Genomic DNA, 16,185 nt, shown 5'->3' on the forward strand with positions numbered 1-16,185 from the left:
CTGCGGTGTTTCACTGTAGCCGCCCAGGGAGACTAAAACAGCATCATTCTAAACACCTGGAGCCCAGAATTCAGGCGAAGGGAGGCAGCCTCTGGTGCTTGGGAGTACCTTGGTCTCCAGGGACACCCACTCAGCATTCAGAGATGAGGGACCTGAGACACTGCCAGATGTGCACAGAAGGACAGTCTCCCCTCCACCCAGAAAGACCAGGCTGCCTGCCAAATGGCAGGTCCCTCCAACCGCCCCCACTCCCCTGCTTCGAGCTGTCGGGCTCTGACATTTCAGGATTCTGGGACCGCAGTCGTTCCCTATCTGGAAAACAGGTATGAGGACCCGTCAGTTCCAAGAGGTGGGCCCCTCTCTGAATACCCGGAAATAAAACAGGACACCCCAGAAGCAAGATGACTCTTTACTCGGGGAAAGCACATAGCACAGACAGAGCTCAGCCGGTGCTGGGGCTCACAGGACCCCAGCCCCGAGGCGCCTGGTTCACAGGGACCAGGAAGGAGGCCTGCCCCCACCGCGTCCTGGCCCCTGGTTGTGGGCGCAGACAGACAGGGGTCTCAGGCGGCGCATGGCCCCAGGGAGTCTCCGGCCTGACTCTCAGTCTCACGAGCTTTCTGGCCGCGGGACGTGCAGGGGCTCCGGGCCAGGAGGGCTTAGACACAGCACACCAGGCCGCACGAACACCCGGCCCACAGTCTCCCAACCCAGTGCAGGTGGGAGTGGGCAGGCCAGGCCAGGGGGGCCCACAGCAGGGCCAGAAGGGGGTGAGGCCAGGACAGAGCGTGGGATCGGTCAGGAGGTGGGGTCAGGGAAGGCGGAGGCGTCAGGGCAGGGGTGGGACCAGGCCAAAGGTGGAGTGAGGGCAGGAGGTGGGGTCAGAGCAGGGGGTGGGGTCAGAAGAGGGGTGGGGCCTATTTGGGGGTGGGGGCAGGGCAGGAGTGGGGGCAGGATAGGGGTGGGGCCAGGTTGGAAGGTGGTGGGGTCAGGGAGGAGGTGGGGTCAGGGAGGAGGTGGGGTCAGGACAGGAGTTGGGGTCGGGTTGGGAGGTGAAGTCCGAGCCAGGCTGGGGTTGGGGTCCGGGTCAGAGGCCAGGGCTGGGACCAGGAAGGCCCGGAAACCCTGGAGGCCCCAACCCATCCTGGGAGGCGGGCACAGCAGCAGTGATTCATTCCAGCGCCAGGCTGGGCCTCGGTGCGCTCTCGTCCCGGAAGGAGGACGAAGCTGGGTGAGCGGGCTGAGCCCGGCAAGCCGCCAGGCGGGATCTGGGCGGCAGGGCAGCCTCCGCCGGCTCCCCGGCCCCCTCCCCCTCACAGCAGCTAGCCCAGACCCTCCTCTGGGGGCGCCCCCACCCACCCATCCACCGCCTCACAGCAGCTGGCCCGTGCGCTTGCTGCGCCACACCACCAGGCCGGCCATGGCGACGGTGAGCAGCACCGGCACGGCGATGAGGGGGATGAGCACCGCGTCCGGGGGGTCCTCCCAGTGCGTCCTGTCCACGGTGCAGTTGGAGAAGAACTGCCTGTGGACGCCGGTGATGAAGCCTTGAGCCAACGGGTTGGGCCAGTAGCAGCCCACCACGTTGGTCTCCACCTCCGTGCAGTTGGTGAAGCTCTGGTAGTACCTGCAGAGGCAGAGCGGTGCGGGTGGGCTCCCTGGCCTGCCTCCTGCCGGCCTTGACCCTGGAGGGCAGGGGAAGGGGGCCCAATCCTAGGAGGGGAAGTAGGGGGGGAGGTGTCCTCAGACAGCCGGAATGGGAGTGCCCTCCGGACCCTGTCAGACTGCTGGGCCCCAAGCGTCCATTCTTTGCCTCGTTAACCAGAGGCTCCTTGGGTGAGGTGACCATGCCCTGCCCGGAGCCTCTCCTCCCCTGCTCTCCCCGAGCCTGAGCCCCCTCTCCAGGCACACAACTATGGTCTACTCCAGCTGGCAGGACGCCCCCATGCCAGCCCAGCGACCACGACCTCATCCAGCCCAACCCCCAAACCTTGCATCTCAACAAAGAACAGGGCAAGGAAGCCCTGAGGCTGAGTTCAGCCCACACCTCAAGCCCATGACCAGCTCCCTGTGAAGCCAGGAGCCCGCAGAGCCCTCCCAGGTCTGCCCAGAGGACACAAGGGGCCTGCCGCTCTCTCCAAGGCAGAGGGGTGCAGGACCCGCAGGGCCCTCGTCATCTGGATGCTCTTGCGGGCCCCAGGGAGGGTCTCTCTGAGGTCGAGCGCCAGTTGCTTATTTGCCAGGTCGGGAGGGGACAGCCCCCATTGGACAGGACAAGCTCTGGCCTCCTTCCCCACCGGCCTCCCCCACGGGCCTCCCTGTCCCTCCCCACCAAACCCGAGTGACATGCCTCATTGTCCATCAGGTGGCCTCTGGACAGTCCTAACAGCTGACTGAGGTGCAGCCACCAGGACCCGCCTAGCCCTGGATACAACGAGCAGCCTCCGGAGGTGGGGTCCTCGACTGCCACCCACCATCCAAAGTGCTCTGGAGAGAGGGCTGGACGGACACCTGGTGGGGTGCACCCGCTCTGTCCACTGCCTGTGCCGCCGCCTGGCTGAGCGAGGCACACAAGGACAGGAGCAGGAGGGCAAGCAGGTCCTCACGGCTGTGCAGGCTGGGGTGAGACAGGCCTGAGGCTCTGGGCCCCACCCCCGGCTTCCCCCACCGTCCTGGGGAAGGTGGTCTGGCCTGAGCCCCCAACACGAAAGACCTGCTTCCCGCAAGGAGTTTCTTGCACAGACTCCATCTGCCCAACAGGAGATAGGAAATGGGGGGCAGCAGACCCACTTGGCCAGCCCCTCCTGGCGCCCACCAGGTCCCAGCCCAGATACTGGAATGCAGGTCACGCACCCAGGCCCCTCCCCCCCATAATGCCTACAAGGAGGAGCCCACACAGCCTAAAGAGGGCCAGAAGCAAAGGAGACAGGCTGAATCACATCCAGACCCTGGGATGTGCCTGGAACAGGTCCACAGAAACCCCATGGCCCCACAGAAAGCCAGGTGAGCCCTGCACACCCGGGCTCAGCGACCTGCCCCAGGAGGCGTCCGACCTGACACCTGGCCATGGCCATTGCCTGGGGCAGCCCCCATCCCCGGAGTCGGAAGGGAACTCTGTGTTCTGACTCCCTTGCCTCCTGGAGGGTCCCCACTACCCTCCCCAGGTTCTGGGGGGAGCTGAGATGAGGCAGAGTGAGGCTGGACGCAAGTATGCAAAGCCAGGCTGTGGAGCCCTGCCCCATGCCCCCGGACGGCAGCTTGGAACAGTGCACCAGACAGGCTTCCCCCAGCTATGTTTCTTATGTCCCTGAGCCTCAGTTTCTCCTCCATAGGTGAGGCTCATATCACTTATCCACTAGGTAACCCGAGAGGCCGCATGCATATGTGTGTGCACAGCTGAACACAGCACCATCTCTGTGGATCGGCTCCCAGAGGCCACGTGCAAAGTGCTCTTGCCTGGTGCCTCTCCAGAATGCTACCGACGGCTGGGCACAGGACGAGGGGCTGCAGACGACAGGACCCCCCACTTCCTGCCGTCCACACACAGCCCCAAGACCTGTTGACTCACCAGCCCTTGCTCAGGCTGGAGACAAAACTGAGGGGTTCTTCATAATGAAGGAGGTGTTTGCATGACCTTTCGTCCTTGCATCCCCTGTCACCCAGGGCCTCCCGGTGCCTCCCTCCCCGCCACTGCGGCTCCCAGAGCACCTCTGCTCCCCCTCAGCCAGCGCTCTGCTGGAGGCACCACAGCCCCATGTGCCCCCTGGAGCCCTGCCCCCCAGGAGCCCTGGGTCTGCTCAGCTGCAGCAGCCCAGATTCCTCCAAACCCTGGCCCCCTGCTCCCCATCCCCAACACGTGTTCTAGGGGCTTCCATGCCCAGTGCCCCACAGACAGTGGTTCTGGCAGCAAGGTCCATACCCACACCCCTGCATGGACCCAGTGAGGTCAGCGTGAAGGAGCTGTTCCCAAACCAAATGGAATGCAATTTCTGCATCTATTGGGAATGGGCAGGGGAGGGGAGGGAAGGGCATGTCGGGGCAGGGGTGGGCAGGGGAGGGCAGCGGGTACAGAGTAGAGGCTGGGAGGGTGGCAGGTGCAGGGTCATCGCCTAGGGCAGGAGAGGGCAGCAGGGGCAGGAACACGGCAGGGAAGGCAGGGGTACGGCAGATGCAGGGGAGGGTGACAGGGGCAGGGTGGCAGCCGGGAGGGCCAGGAGGCAGGGGTGGGAAGGGGAGAGCGGCAGGGGCAGGGCCGGGACACTCACACGATGAACTCCGACAGGTTGCACCACTTCCAGACATCCACCGTGCGCATCATGTCGGCAAAAGCCTTCCCGCACCGGGGCAGCTTCTCCAGCATGCGTGTCTCGTTGCAGCCCCCCACTCGGGGACAGCCACCTAGAGAGGGGACAGCGTGGTCGTTCCACTGCTGGGGACATGGTTTGCAACATGACCCTGGAGCCCTCCTGCTGACGCTCCCCACCCCACAGCCCTCACCCAGCCTCCCCTGTGTGGCCCCGAGACGGGGTACAAAAAGGGACCCACATGGGTGTCACCGAGACAGGACCTCCCATGACAGTGGGCCCCCATCAGGGTGTGGGGAGAGAAGTCAAGGGAGGGCAGCGGGCAGGGGATGTGTCTCCTGGGGGGTCGGGGAGGCCAAGAACAGATGGGCTTGGGCGCTCGACGGGGGTGGGAGTGGGTCCCGCCAAGCAGGGATGGCAGAGAGGCCCCACAGCAGCTTGAGGGTCTGGAGTGCCCAGCACATGTCCCCAGAAAGATGCGGAGGGCCTGTTGACTGTCCAGGACCGCAAGGGCATCAGCGGGGGCCCCACACGTGTGAACACTACCAGCTGCCCCTCGATTGCAGGAGTCCCAGGGCAACATGACACAAGGACTCATGTTCCAGAAGCAGAGGCCAGATCTTTGCCTCCCCCCCCCGCCAGGCTCCCCCGGGATTCCCAGCATACCCCTCACCCCCACTTCTACCCCCACATCCAGCTCCCTCTGCCTCCACCTTCCCCCAGCTCAGTTCCCTACCCACAGAGTCCATCTGTCTCCTTCAGGACTGGCACCCTTCCCTCCCATGATCCCTATAGTGTGTTGCGATGTGTGTCTGCATGTGTGTGCGTCTATGTGTGTGTGTCTGTGTGTGCACAGAGCCCTGCGGTGTGTGTGCTGGTATGTGTGCCTATATGTGTGTGTGTACCCATAGCCACGTGTGTCCGGGTATCTGTGTGTGTGTGTACATGTGTGTGCACATCTGTGTGTGTGTGTGTGTGTGTGTGTGTTCATTTGGACAGCCCTGCTATGTGTGTCCTGGCACAGGGTACTACGCTGCAGGAGGAACCACGGGGGAGGAAACAGGAGAAAGGCCCACACTCAGAACCGGGCAGACCTGGGCTCACACCTCAGTTTCCCCATCTGCAATGAGGGAAACAGGCCCCGCCTCACAAGGAGGCTGTGCTGACAGGCGTCAGTCATGTGCTCACAGAGGCTCCCATCTTTACGATGTTGTTACTGTAGGTGTTTAATAATTGCCAGCTGCTCCCTCACTCCCCGAACCACCAGCGCCTCACTGGTATTCCAAAAAGACTTTTCAAGAGAATGAGTGAACAAATGATCAGTTCCCGAGGGCAGCAGTGCAAATTGCACAGCATGTGTTCTACCAAGTGCTTCTCCCTCTGAGCACAAGAAGGTGCAAAAGAAATGTCCGTCACCAGGAATTGGCAGGTTTAGAACCACCCCGATTCTGCCACACCGGCCAGGTCATCCCCACAGAAGGGCCACGGTCCTCCGGTGCTCCCATCGCACAGACGGGGAAGCTGCTGCTGGCTCAAGGAGGGGCTGGGTGCCTCACGGAGGGTGGCCCCAGGACCATAAGGGCACTTCTGGAGGGACAGAGGGAGGCAAGAGCAAAGAGGCCAAGGCAGTGAGAAGTTTGTTTGTTTTTTAATTAAGTCCAAAAGGAGACAGATAAAAAGAGAAGAGAAAAAGTACTGACGGTAAAAATGATTAGATTTACACCAAACCACACCAATAGTCAGATTTAGGTCGATGGTCTGGACACTCCAATTAAGAGGCAAAGGTTGGTAAATGAGATCAATAAACAAGCTCCAACTGCAGCTGTTCACAAGAATCCCACTTTAAATAAAAAGACTCAAATACATTCAAAGGAAAACGGTAGAAAAAGACATATCATGCTACTACTAATCCAAAGAAAGGTGGGGTGGTTATACGACTATTGAATGAAGTATATTTCAGAGCAAAGAATATCACCAGATATCCATGCTATCAGCGCACAGCCCAGTGGGGAGTTCAGTCTCACAAACCGTGAGATTATGACCTGAGCTGAAATCAAGAGTCAGACACAACCAACTGAGCCACCCAGACACCCCAAGTGTCCAATCCCAGAGCTCTCCCCCGAACCCAACCTCAGAGACTTTGCACCACAGGGTCCCAGGCAAGCAACAGCCAAGACCCAAGCTGACGTCCCTTCAAGAGGTGCCTGCCGTCTCCACAGAGTGCCCTGTCCTGAATAAGGTCCCGCCCTCGGAGGTCCTTAAAGACATGGTCACCACGCAGGGAAGGGCATCCAACTGCTCAGTAATGTGATGGGGAGTCAAACGCAAGCCACATGCCTGGCCCACACACCAGCCTGGGCCGACATCCTCATGCCAATCCCATCCTTGGTTTGCCTGAGGAACAGCATCAGGCCTCCTGCCCCCCATCCCCCTGGTTTAAAGGCCCAAAGGAGGGCCGCCTGGGTGGCTCAGTCTGTTAATCATCTGACCGGCATAGGGAATGGTCTCATGGTTTGTGAATTCAAGCCCCGCATCAGGCTCTGTGCTGACAGCTCGGAGCCTGGAGCCTGTTTCGGATTCTGTCTCTCTCTGCCCCTCCCCAACTTGTTCTCTCTCTCTCTCTCACTCTCGCTCTCGCTCTCGCTTTCCCTCATAAATAAACATTTAAAAAAAAAAAACCAATATGCTAAAAACAGGCCCAAAGGAAAAGTGACTTTCCCACAGCCAAGAGCATAGTCAGTATAAGCCAGGGTGTGCAGAGCGGGCCCTCCTCCTCCCTCCCCAGCTGCACCCGCCCTGCCTGCGAGCAGGAAGGCAGCCCTGGGTCCAGGGCCACGTGGGCCAGGTGTTGGTGACTCTGAGGAGTACAGGCCCTCAGGGGCCACGTGGAGGGGAATGATGACGGAGCCAGTCTGCATTCCTTTCTCCCATCGCTGCCCTATTCCAAAGGCGCCGTTCTCTGCAGCTCCCCAGTGGGCGTCCCACTGTAGGCGCTGGAAGCCCACCAGCATTCTCCACGCCCAGCGCTGGAATGCATCCCTGGGCCTGGCCTTCCCCTTGTGGGATCATCTCCATATCCCATCTGAGTCTCCTGAACTCCACCCACACGGGTCCACACGTGTCACCTCCTGCTGGCTGCTGCCACACCTCCCAGAAAGAGCTCATGTGGACCGGGACCACCTACCTGTTCAGATACCTAGTCTGGACCTCGACAATGGGACCTGCTCCTCTGGACCCCCTGGAGCCCCTGGACCTGGAGACCCTGAACCTGGAGCACCTGGACCCAGACCTGGAGCCCCTGGACCTGGAGCCTTTGAACCTGGACCTGGAGCACCTGGAGCCCTGGACCTGGAGCCCCTGGAGCCCAGGACCTGCATTCCCTGGACCTGGAGCCCCTGAACATGGACCTGGAGCCCCTGGACCTGGACCCCCTGGAGCCCAGGACCTGCATCCCTTGGACATGGAGCTCCTGAACCTGGACCTGGAGCCCAGGACCCGCATCCCCTGGACCTGGAGCCCCTGGAGCCCAGGACCTGCATTCCCTGGACCTGGAGCCCCTGAACCTAGACCCCCTGGAGCCCAGGACCTGTATCCCCTGGACCTGGAGCCCCTGACCTGGAGTCCCTGGACCTGGAGCACCTGGATCTGGAACCCCTGGAGCCCAGGACCTGCATCCCCTGGACCTGAAGCCCCTGACCTGGAGCCCCTGGACCTGGAGCCCCTGGACCTGGACCTGGAGCCTCCAGACCTGGAGCCCCTGGACCTGCATCCCCTGGACCTGGAGCTCCTGGACCTGGACCTGGAGCCTCCAGACCTGGAACCCCTGGACCTGGAGCTCCTGGACACCCCAGCATGTCCTAACCACCTGCTGTCAAACCACTAAGACCCAGTTCAGCACTTCTTCCCTCTTGTTCTCTTCCTGCTGCCCTTGGCCCCCCTTTCTTCTCTCCCCCCTCCTCTTCCTTCCTGGACCAGAGTCTCCCCAGAATACGCCTCCCCTCAAAGGGCCCAGGAGCCTGGGCAAGCCTGGGCGGAAATGTGCCTTTAAGGATGCCAGGACAGCACCACCGCTGGGCCTACAAGTGGCGGACACCATGGGACACCTGCCGGACCAACCAGAAGTGTCTGGAGCGAGGGAGAGAAGGGACGTTTTGGCACCATGTCTGGTGCCCGCCCTGGGCTCCCGGCAAAAGCCAACAGCCCAGCCAGGGTTATACCAGCAGGTAGAGATGCAGCTTCCTGACAGCGCCCACAAGCCACCAGCCACATCAGTAAAGGGCTCGGGAATTCAAGTGACACACAAAACTGCTTTGGTCAGCTCCACCAGGGGAACAAAGAAAAGACAGGTCTGTGCTCCTTCTGTCTTGGGGACTTTCAGGCTCCAGGAGACGAGAAACAGCCTAACAGACATGTTTCCCGGAGGAAGGCCTCTTATGCCACTTGGAAATGAAATATGGGAGCCCCTCATGCTCCCCAGGTGCCCATCATTTCTGGAAGGTTCTGCCCCTGCCCCTGCAGTCTGGACAGGCCCCTCCTTCCTGGACCTCAGTTTCGTATCTATAAAATGAGGAGTGGCCCCAGAAGACCTCTAAGGCGCCCTCAACCACCACGTCTGGGCGGTCACTGGGGTGCCTGGCATCCAGCCGCCGCACCTGGGCCCCGCTGAGTCCCTATCAGTCAGAGTGACAGAAGGGGACAGGGCATCAGGACACCATGACTCTGACCATGGACAAATGTTGAGTGCTACGTTCCCGCTGCCTGGGGGTGCTGGGAGCCACGGTGAGGCCGCTGCCCAATTCTCGTACCCACGGTGCATGAGCCAGGCACCGGTGAGTGCCTTCCCACACACCCCTAGGTCTACCTCAAGCCCCCTGGGGCTGGCACAGGGTGATGGGGACAAAACCGACAGAATCCAGCTGAAGTTCACAATAGCCCTTCCCAGCTCACTCTTTCTGTAGCCACACTGCATCGGGGAAACTGAGGCCGGTAAGTGACTTATGATGTTAGGATTAAGCAGTTGCAGAGAGGCCCCAGGATTCGCACCCAGACCAAAGAGTACAATCGAGGACTGGGCACGGGGACGAGCACAGATGTCTGCGGGACGTCACCACCCTGAGGACCCTCACAGTAGCTGCTGTGTCTGAATGGAGTTCCGGAATTTGCCCAAGAAACCTGAATTCACCTTCGTTGCCTGGCGGTGTTGGATGAGCGTCTGCCGGCAAGAAGTGGCCTCCCTGGAGGGCCAGGCCCCCACTTCCCGCAGAGGCGGGCAGCCCTGGGGCCCTCTTTCCAGATGCAACAACATCCAGGGCTCGCCCCCACCTCTGACAAATGGCACGTGACCATGAGCAGGTCTGGCCTTTCCAGGCACCTCACTCACTCAGCAGCCACTTCCCCAAAGCCCTCACTCTGGCAGGACCAGCACTGGGCGGGGTCTGCAGGGAGGCCGGCCTGGCCCCACCCTGGCGGGGGAGGGAGACCACAGAACCCCCGAGGGAGGACCGGGTGGCCCTCCAGGCAAGAGCCCCGTGTTGTTAACGCAGAAGATGTGTGTTTGGGGTCTGCCTCTGGTCCTTCACAATTCCTTGCTGAAGGCGGGTCCTGGAAATGAAGCAAAGGCATCCCTTTCCTTGACAAACCAAATCTCCAGTCTGGGGGGCTCGCTCTGAAGCTTCCTGAAATCCCACGTCTGTGTGCTCCTGATGTCTGGGAGCCACCACGCACCCTTTCCTTCAACCAGAAATCCACCTGAGCCCAGGCTCTAATCCTGGGAGGTGAGATGAAGCCACAGTCTCTCCACCCAGACATCTCCGCGGTGGAAGGGTAGTCCGGAGACTGGGAAGCCAAGGGGCTCATCCAGCCCTTTCTCACCTCTGCAACCAGTTCCAAACCAGCAAAGCTGAGGACGATTATCACACAAGCTCAACTTTGCATCTCACAGCCGGGGTAATGTGACAGCGAGGGCAAGGCTGACATCCCAAAGGACCCAGGGTACAGGGACCCCTTAGCAAGGCCCTGGACCCTCTGACCCCGGGGTCAGGGCTGCCCACCTCACCTCAGCAGCCTGCCCAGCAAGCCCCAGCCCCAGCAGGCCTCTGCCAGGGAAGCCCTCCCCAAAAGCACACACACCCTCTTACTTGATCTGGGATCATTTCATTAGTAAAATTTTCCAAAAGAAGCTTTTTATTCAATCCATTCCCAATTCGTAAACAATGTATCCTCCCTGGAGCCCCATTTTCTTGCTGGAAAAGAGATCTCGAGGGAAGCCTCAGAGAGCTGTCCCCTCCCCTGTCCTGCAGGAGCCACGCGCAAACGCGCGGGGGCGCGTGCGCACGGGGGCCCGCGCGCGCACACACACGCGCGCGCGCGAGCACACACATTTAAGGGCTGTCCTCCTGGGGACAACTACAGGTGGAAGGGACCAGCTCTTCCGGGTCTGGATTCCTCTCACCCACGCCCTGAGCGTGGTGTGCATGGGAGAGCCACAGGACGGGGAGCTCACTACCGCACAGGGAAGCGGGAGCCGGACCCGCCGCCGCTGGCTCCATGTCATCCCCAGACCGCTGGCAGCGACACCGGGGACATCGCAGCTGTGAGGAGCTGGCCGGGAGGATCCTGCGGGACACCCCGCGCCTCCCTTCCCAGCCCCGGTCCGTCGCCTTCAGCTCCTCCGGGGAGAGTGGACAGGAACTCCCCCCAACCCTGCCCCACCGCAGAGTCTGGGGATGGCGCCGGCGTACCCCCTCCTCGCCCCTCCCGAGCCTGGCGCGCCGGGCAGGAGGCGCGGCCAGGCGCGGGTGAGGGAAGTCGAAGCCCGGCGGGTCTCCGTGGCCCCGGAGGGTGTTGGGGCGTCCCGGCGCCAGACCCCGCGTCCCCTTACCGCACAGCAGCAGCAGCAGCGGCAGCAGAAGCTGCAGACGCCGCGGCTCTAGCGTCTCCATGGCCGGATGGCTGTGGCGCGCGGTCGGCTCGGCCGGGCTGGGTGCGTGGGGGGCGCCCAGGGACGCGTTCGAGGGTGGGGCCGCAGAGAGTCCGCCCCTAGCCTGCGCCCTCCCCCTCGGGGACGCGCCCACCCACTGGGAACACACCTTCCGGAACGCGCGCTCGCCCAGGACGCGCACCACACCACTCCCCCCGACCCCCACGCGCCCTCCCTCCTCCGGGACTCGTAGACCCGATCAGGGATGCACAGCCCCTAGACACTGCCCCCTATCCGGGTGTGAGCCCTCTCCCTCCTGTTCTGGGGTGCTGCCCGCGGGGCCAGGCTGGGAGGGGAGCAGGCGGGGTGATGAGGGGGGCGGCCTCTGGAGTGGGCGCGCGTCTGGGAGTGCGCCAGGCGGCGGGAGCAAGTTGGAAGGCAGGAGTGCTGGGCTCAGAGCCTGTGAGAGACTCTGCAGGACAGGGGGTGTGGGGGTGGCCCCAGCCTGAGGACAGCCTAGAGGTGGAGAGGGGGAGAGCTCTGTGCGCTGGTGCGGGAAGGGGCCACCACGTGAAGTGAAGTGAAGTGGAGTGAAGTCCTTATTGTCCCCAGGCTCCAGGATACTTTTCTGGGAGCTTCCCTGGCCTTTGCACCCCTCTGTACTGGAGAGGGATGGAGGCCTGGGCTGGTTCAGCACACCTGCGCACGCGTGCACACCCCAACCCCCCCGGCAGGGAACCCCAGTCCTCAGTTCCTGGCCCCAAAGGACAAAATGAGGGTCAGGAGAGTGACTGGCTAACGCATAGGACCTGACCACGAGGAGTGTCATGGGCCTGGAGTGGGGGAGGGAGATAGGTCACTCATCCGGTTTGGTCATCTCTGTCACCTTCAGCCCCTAGCACAGATCCTGGTCCCAGTGGACACCTAGTCACGTTGTCACAGGTCACTGTCACTCCTGAGCACCTTGCCCCATCTGCCCTGCAGGGCGCACAGCCCAGCCCGGGGAGCGCGAACTAGCATGAGGATGAGCAGGGCCAGGACGGCCTTGAGCATCCGAGGTCAGGGGTACAGAACATGGGCTCCCCCCTCCCCGGACAAGACCCGCTTCTCTGAGTGCTAGAGGAGGGGAGGAATAACACCTCATGGGGTTGCCCCGAAGTCCAGGTCATGGTGGCAATAACACAGCACTGCTGGCCGCGAGAGCAGATTGGACCTTTCCTGCATTAGGAAGCTGCTTAGGAAGGGATCGAAGCTTTCTGTGCCTTTTCTGGCAGAAGCCAGAATTATTTCGACGGAGGCTTAAAGCTAATTAAAATTGATCAGCCTTCCCGCCAGCCTCCTCCCGGAGGCGGTGGGGCAGGCAGGTGCAGGAACAGGGCAGAGCCTCCCGTGACCCAGGCCTTGAGCCCATGCAGAGGGGCTGCCGGCTCAGCTCCGCTACGTGCCAGCCACCCCCTCTCAAATGCCCTGCACAAACCCAGACAGAGCAGGAGCACAGGCGTTCCCAGGGGGCTGCAGACTCACGGGACCCGCATCCCCCCCTGGAAGAGGGCTGGCCAGACCCCAGAGACACCCTCCCTCCATGTTCCCACACAGCCAGCGAGCTACAACAGCAGGATGGGCCATCAGAGGAGGGACAGGTCTGACAGCATCCAGAAGCCTGTGCCAGCCTGGGGCTCAACGTGACCGGTACCTGGGGGTGAAGCCCCGGGGCCAGCAGGGCTGCAGCGATGGACAGTACCGGAGCCCAAGCACCTCTATGCCCCACCTTGGACTTGGCTGAAGTTGCTCCCCTGTCAGGATGCCCTCCCCTCCCCCATTGTGCTGTTCCATCCGCCCTGCAGACTCAGGGGCTCTGTGCTCGCGGACTGTCCCTTGTCCCGGCTAGAGGGAGTCCCTGAGAGGCAGGGCCCGGCCTCTGCTCCTGTGCACTTGTGCCCAATACAGCAGGAGTTTACTGGCGGGGGGGGGGGGGGGGCGGGGGGGGCGGGGCTCACACGAGTGAGAAAGGGTTCGGAGAGCCCCAGAGGTGCCCCTCTGAGGCTCCTGCCCTTCCGCCTCACCCTGACTCCTGTCCCGGCACCCACTGGGCACACTGACCCCTGTACTGACCTGCTCCCTGCTGCTGGCTCATTGCTCCTCTCCTGTCCAGAGGGGCGGGCCAACAGTCATGAGAGCCGGCCGCCACCCTGCTCAGACCCGGGCTGGCATCAGCGCCTGCCGTGACCCTGGATCGTGCAGAGGGACATCCTGGGATCCCGAGGCTGGGACATGAGCAAGGGAGGAGAGGAGGAGGAGGGGGAGGGGGAGGAGGGAAAGAGGAGGTGGGGGAGGGGAAGGAGGTGTAGGAGGGGGAAGAGGTGGGGGACTAGGAGAAAGTGGAAGAAGAGGAGGAGGAGGAGGTGACCCTGGAGGAAGAGGAGGAGAGGGAGGAGGAGGGGGAGGAGGAGGTGACTGAGGAGGAGGGGGAGGGGGAGGGGAAGGAGGAGGGGGAGGGGTGGAGGATGGGGAGGAGCAGGAGGGGGATGGAAGAAGATGAGGAGGGAGGAGGAAGGGGCGGTGGTGGAGGCTGAGGAGGAGGAGGAGGAGGTGGGGAGGACAGGATGAGCTGGTGCAGGCTGGAGCAGCTGTCATTGCTGGTGGTGTCCCCTGTGCAGGTGCTTCTCCATCACAAAAGCGAGACCCCCCCCCCCCCCCCCGGGCTGCAGGCACTCCCTCCCTCCTCAGCCTTCCCTCAGAGGGAAGGAGACAGGTCCTCTGGGAAACAGACAGGCACAGGCCAGCATGAGCGCCCTGGCGAGCCAGGTGCCTGCCCTGAGGAGCAGCCAAGCCCTGGAGGGGGACCCCAGGTGGTCTTGCTCCCCGCTCCCCCTGCATAGCCTGGCAGCTGGGAAGGGGGAGATCCCACGGCCCCAGGGGAGGGGCGGGCACACTGGCTGCTGTCCATGGTGTGCGGGACCCCAGGGAAGAGGCAGCAAACCCCCCCTCCCCCCCCCACATCTTCTGGCCTATGAGGCAGGGCCTTTCAGTCCCTGCCCACGTGGTGTGGCGGTGAATCCCGGGGGGGGGGGGGGGCGCTGCTCTGGAGGGTTGGGGCCCCCCAGCCGCAGTCCTGCTCCGTCCCGGCTCAGCTCACCTCGCGCTCTCCCAGGCTCTCCGAGCCCATCGCGGTGGCTCCTCTTGCCCAGGCCGCCCGAACCACACACTAGTACCACTAGTACCACTCTAGTACCAGGTCTTGAGAGAGTTTGCTCGACCCCAAGGTAGCCTCTTCTCCAAGGGGAGAGCTGTGAGCCAACGTCGTGCAAGAACGCGTCTCCTGTGTGCACCAGTGCAGGGGGCCGGGCCGCCAGGCGCCAACCTTCTGGGAGATTGCCCGAAAAGCCCTGGCCTGAGAGGCCGCAGTAGCCGGCAGATGCGTGTGGGCTTGGCGCCCCCTGCCGGCGGACTTCAGACACTGCATCTCCATCCTCTGCAGTGTGGGGCCCTGCAAGGTGGTGGCGGGGAGGTCCCCCACAGCCCAGGGTTAAGGAGGGGGGACCCTCAGCCACTTCCCAGCTGCTCCAGGACCCAGGTCGCAACTCTCTGCATCCCATCATCATCATTATTGTTACTGTTAATAGCACAAGCCCCCACCGTCCCCACCTTCACGTTCCAGGGGCAGTGAGCACACCCACACTCTGTGCAGCCACCACCACCACCGTCCATCCCTGGGCCTCTTGCATCCACACGGAGGCTCTGTCCCCATTAGACACCAGCCTCCCACGCTCCCCTGCCCAGTGCCCACCGTGTCTCTCCGTCTCTGTGGACTGGACCCTGCTCAGAACCCCATGGAAGTGGGACCCTCCAGTGCGTGTCCTTCAGTGTCTGGCTCCTTCCACTCAGCATCAGTTCACCAGGTTCATCCACGTCGGGACAGGCATCAGAGTGTCCTTCCCTCTCAAGGCTGAGATGCTCCGCTGTCCGGATGTGCGCGTGAGGTGTGCATGTAGGACGCCCATGTGATGTGCATGTGAGGTGTGTGTAGGACGTGCATGTGGTGTGTGTATGAGGTGTGCGTGTAGGACACACGTGTGATGTGTGTAGGTAGGAAGTGTGTATGTACTTATGATGTGTGCAGGACGGATGTAGGATGTGTGTAGGACGTGTGTGTGGTGTGTGTGTGGTGTACATATGATGTGCACGTGATGTATGTATGTGTACACATGATGTGTGTATGGTGTACGTATGGCGTACATATGATGCTCTCCTATACAGATGGACTGCATTCTGTCTATTCATTCACCGTCACCCACTTTCTCTTTAAGTGAACAAAGCAAGTTCATTTTCATCTGATTTCAATTTTGTACAATCCATCCACAATGTCTTGAGGAGAATAGGTCACAGCGTTGTCCCTGGTCATTTCTGGATCTGGAGGGATTCTGAGCGATTTTTAATTTATGTTCCTTTCTGTTTGTTCTCTTATTTTCCTGCAGGGCCGCAAGTGGCATTTACGGGGCGGTTTTGTGTCGTGTGTGTGTGTGTGTGTGTGTGTGTGTGTGTGTTGTGAATGTGTGTGTGCCTAAGCGGGCCTGCTGTGTCGTGCCTGCCTGAGCCGCGTGTGAACCGTCAGCCTGTGCAGTCACGTGGACTCTCTGCCAGGCTCCTGGCGCAGGCCCTGCTGGATGCCCCGCCCCCTCCCAAGAACTCCCCCCCCCCTCCCCGCCCCTCTTCAGGGGCTCCCGGGGCAGGGGCGCAGCTGTCTGGCTACAAAGGTGCCCTTGTGGTGGTGGTTGGTCCTCGGCAGGCTGCTGAGGGAGCTCGGGAGGCCTCCGCAGGAGGAGGGGAGGAAGCGGGAGGCAGGCAGAGTCTGGGCCGTCCGCTCACGCGTGTGCCTGTAGCTTCCGGGTTTGCTCCAGCCCGAGTGTGTGTGTGTGCGTGTCTGGTGTGTACATGTGTGTGTGCGTGTGTGTGGTTGCACCT

At 62.0% G+C, this 16,185-nt stretch overlaps 1 protein-coding gene across 1 annotated transcript; it reads right to left on the reverse strand.

The window, feature by feature from the left end:
- Positions 1–954: 954 nt before the first annotated feature.
- RAMP3 (receptor activity modifying protein 3) lies at positions 955–11,314 on the reverse strand. Its single transcript, XM_039243001.1, has 3 exons — positions 11,185–11,314; positions 4,266–4,398; positions 955–1,627 (listed from the first exon to the last, which is right to left on the reverse strand). Exons 1-3 carry the CDS (start codon positions 11,243–11,245, stop codon positions 1,372–1,374), a joined length of 450 nt encoding a protein of 149 aa, XP_039098932.1. The 5' UTR covers positions 11,246–11,314; the 3' UTR covers positions 955–1,371.
- Between the last annotated feature and the right edge of the window lie 4,871 nt (positions 11,315–16,185).

This window comes from Hyaena hyaena, unplaced genomic scaffold, assembly GCF_003009895.1.
Source record: "Hyaena hyaena isolate Hyena2069 unplaced genomic scaffold, ASM300989v1 scaffold_218, whole genome shotgun sequence".
Lineage (NCBI taxonomy): Eukaryota > Metazoa > Chordata > Mammalia > Carnivora > Hyaenidae > Hyaena > Hyaena hyaena.

Bases quoted from the DNA above. Each gene is read 5' to 3' on its own strand.
- RAMP3 (XM_039243001.1), bottom strand. From the start codon at position 11,245: ATGGAGACGCTAGAGCCGCGGCGTCTGCAGCTTCTGCTGCCGCTGCTG. The intron at 4,399-11,184 runs GTAAGGGGACGC...TCCCCTCTCTAG, and splicing joins GCTGCTGCTGCTGCTGTGCG to GTGGCTGTCCCCGAGTGGGG. The intron at 1,628-4,265 runs GTGAGTGTCCCG...CTGCCTCTGCAG, and splicing joins AACCTGTCGGAGTTCATCGT to GTACTACCAGAGCTTCACCA.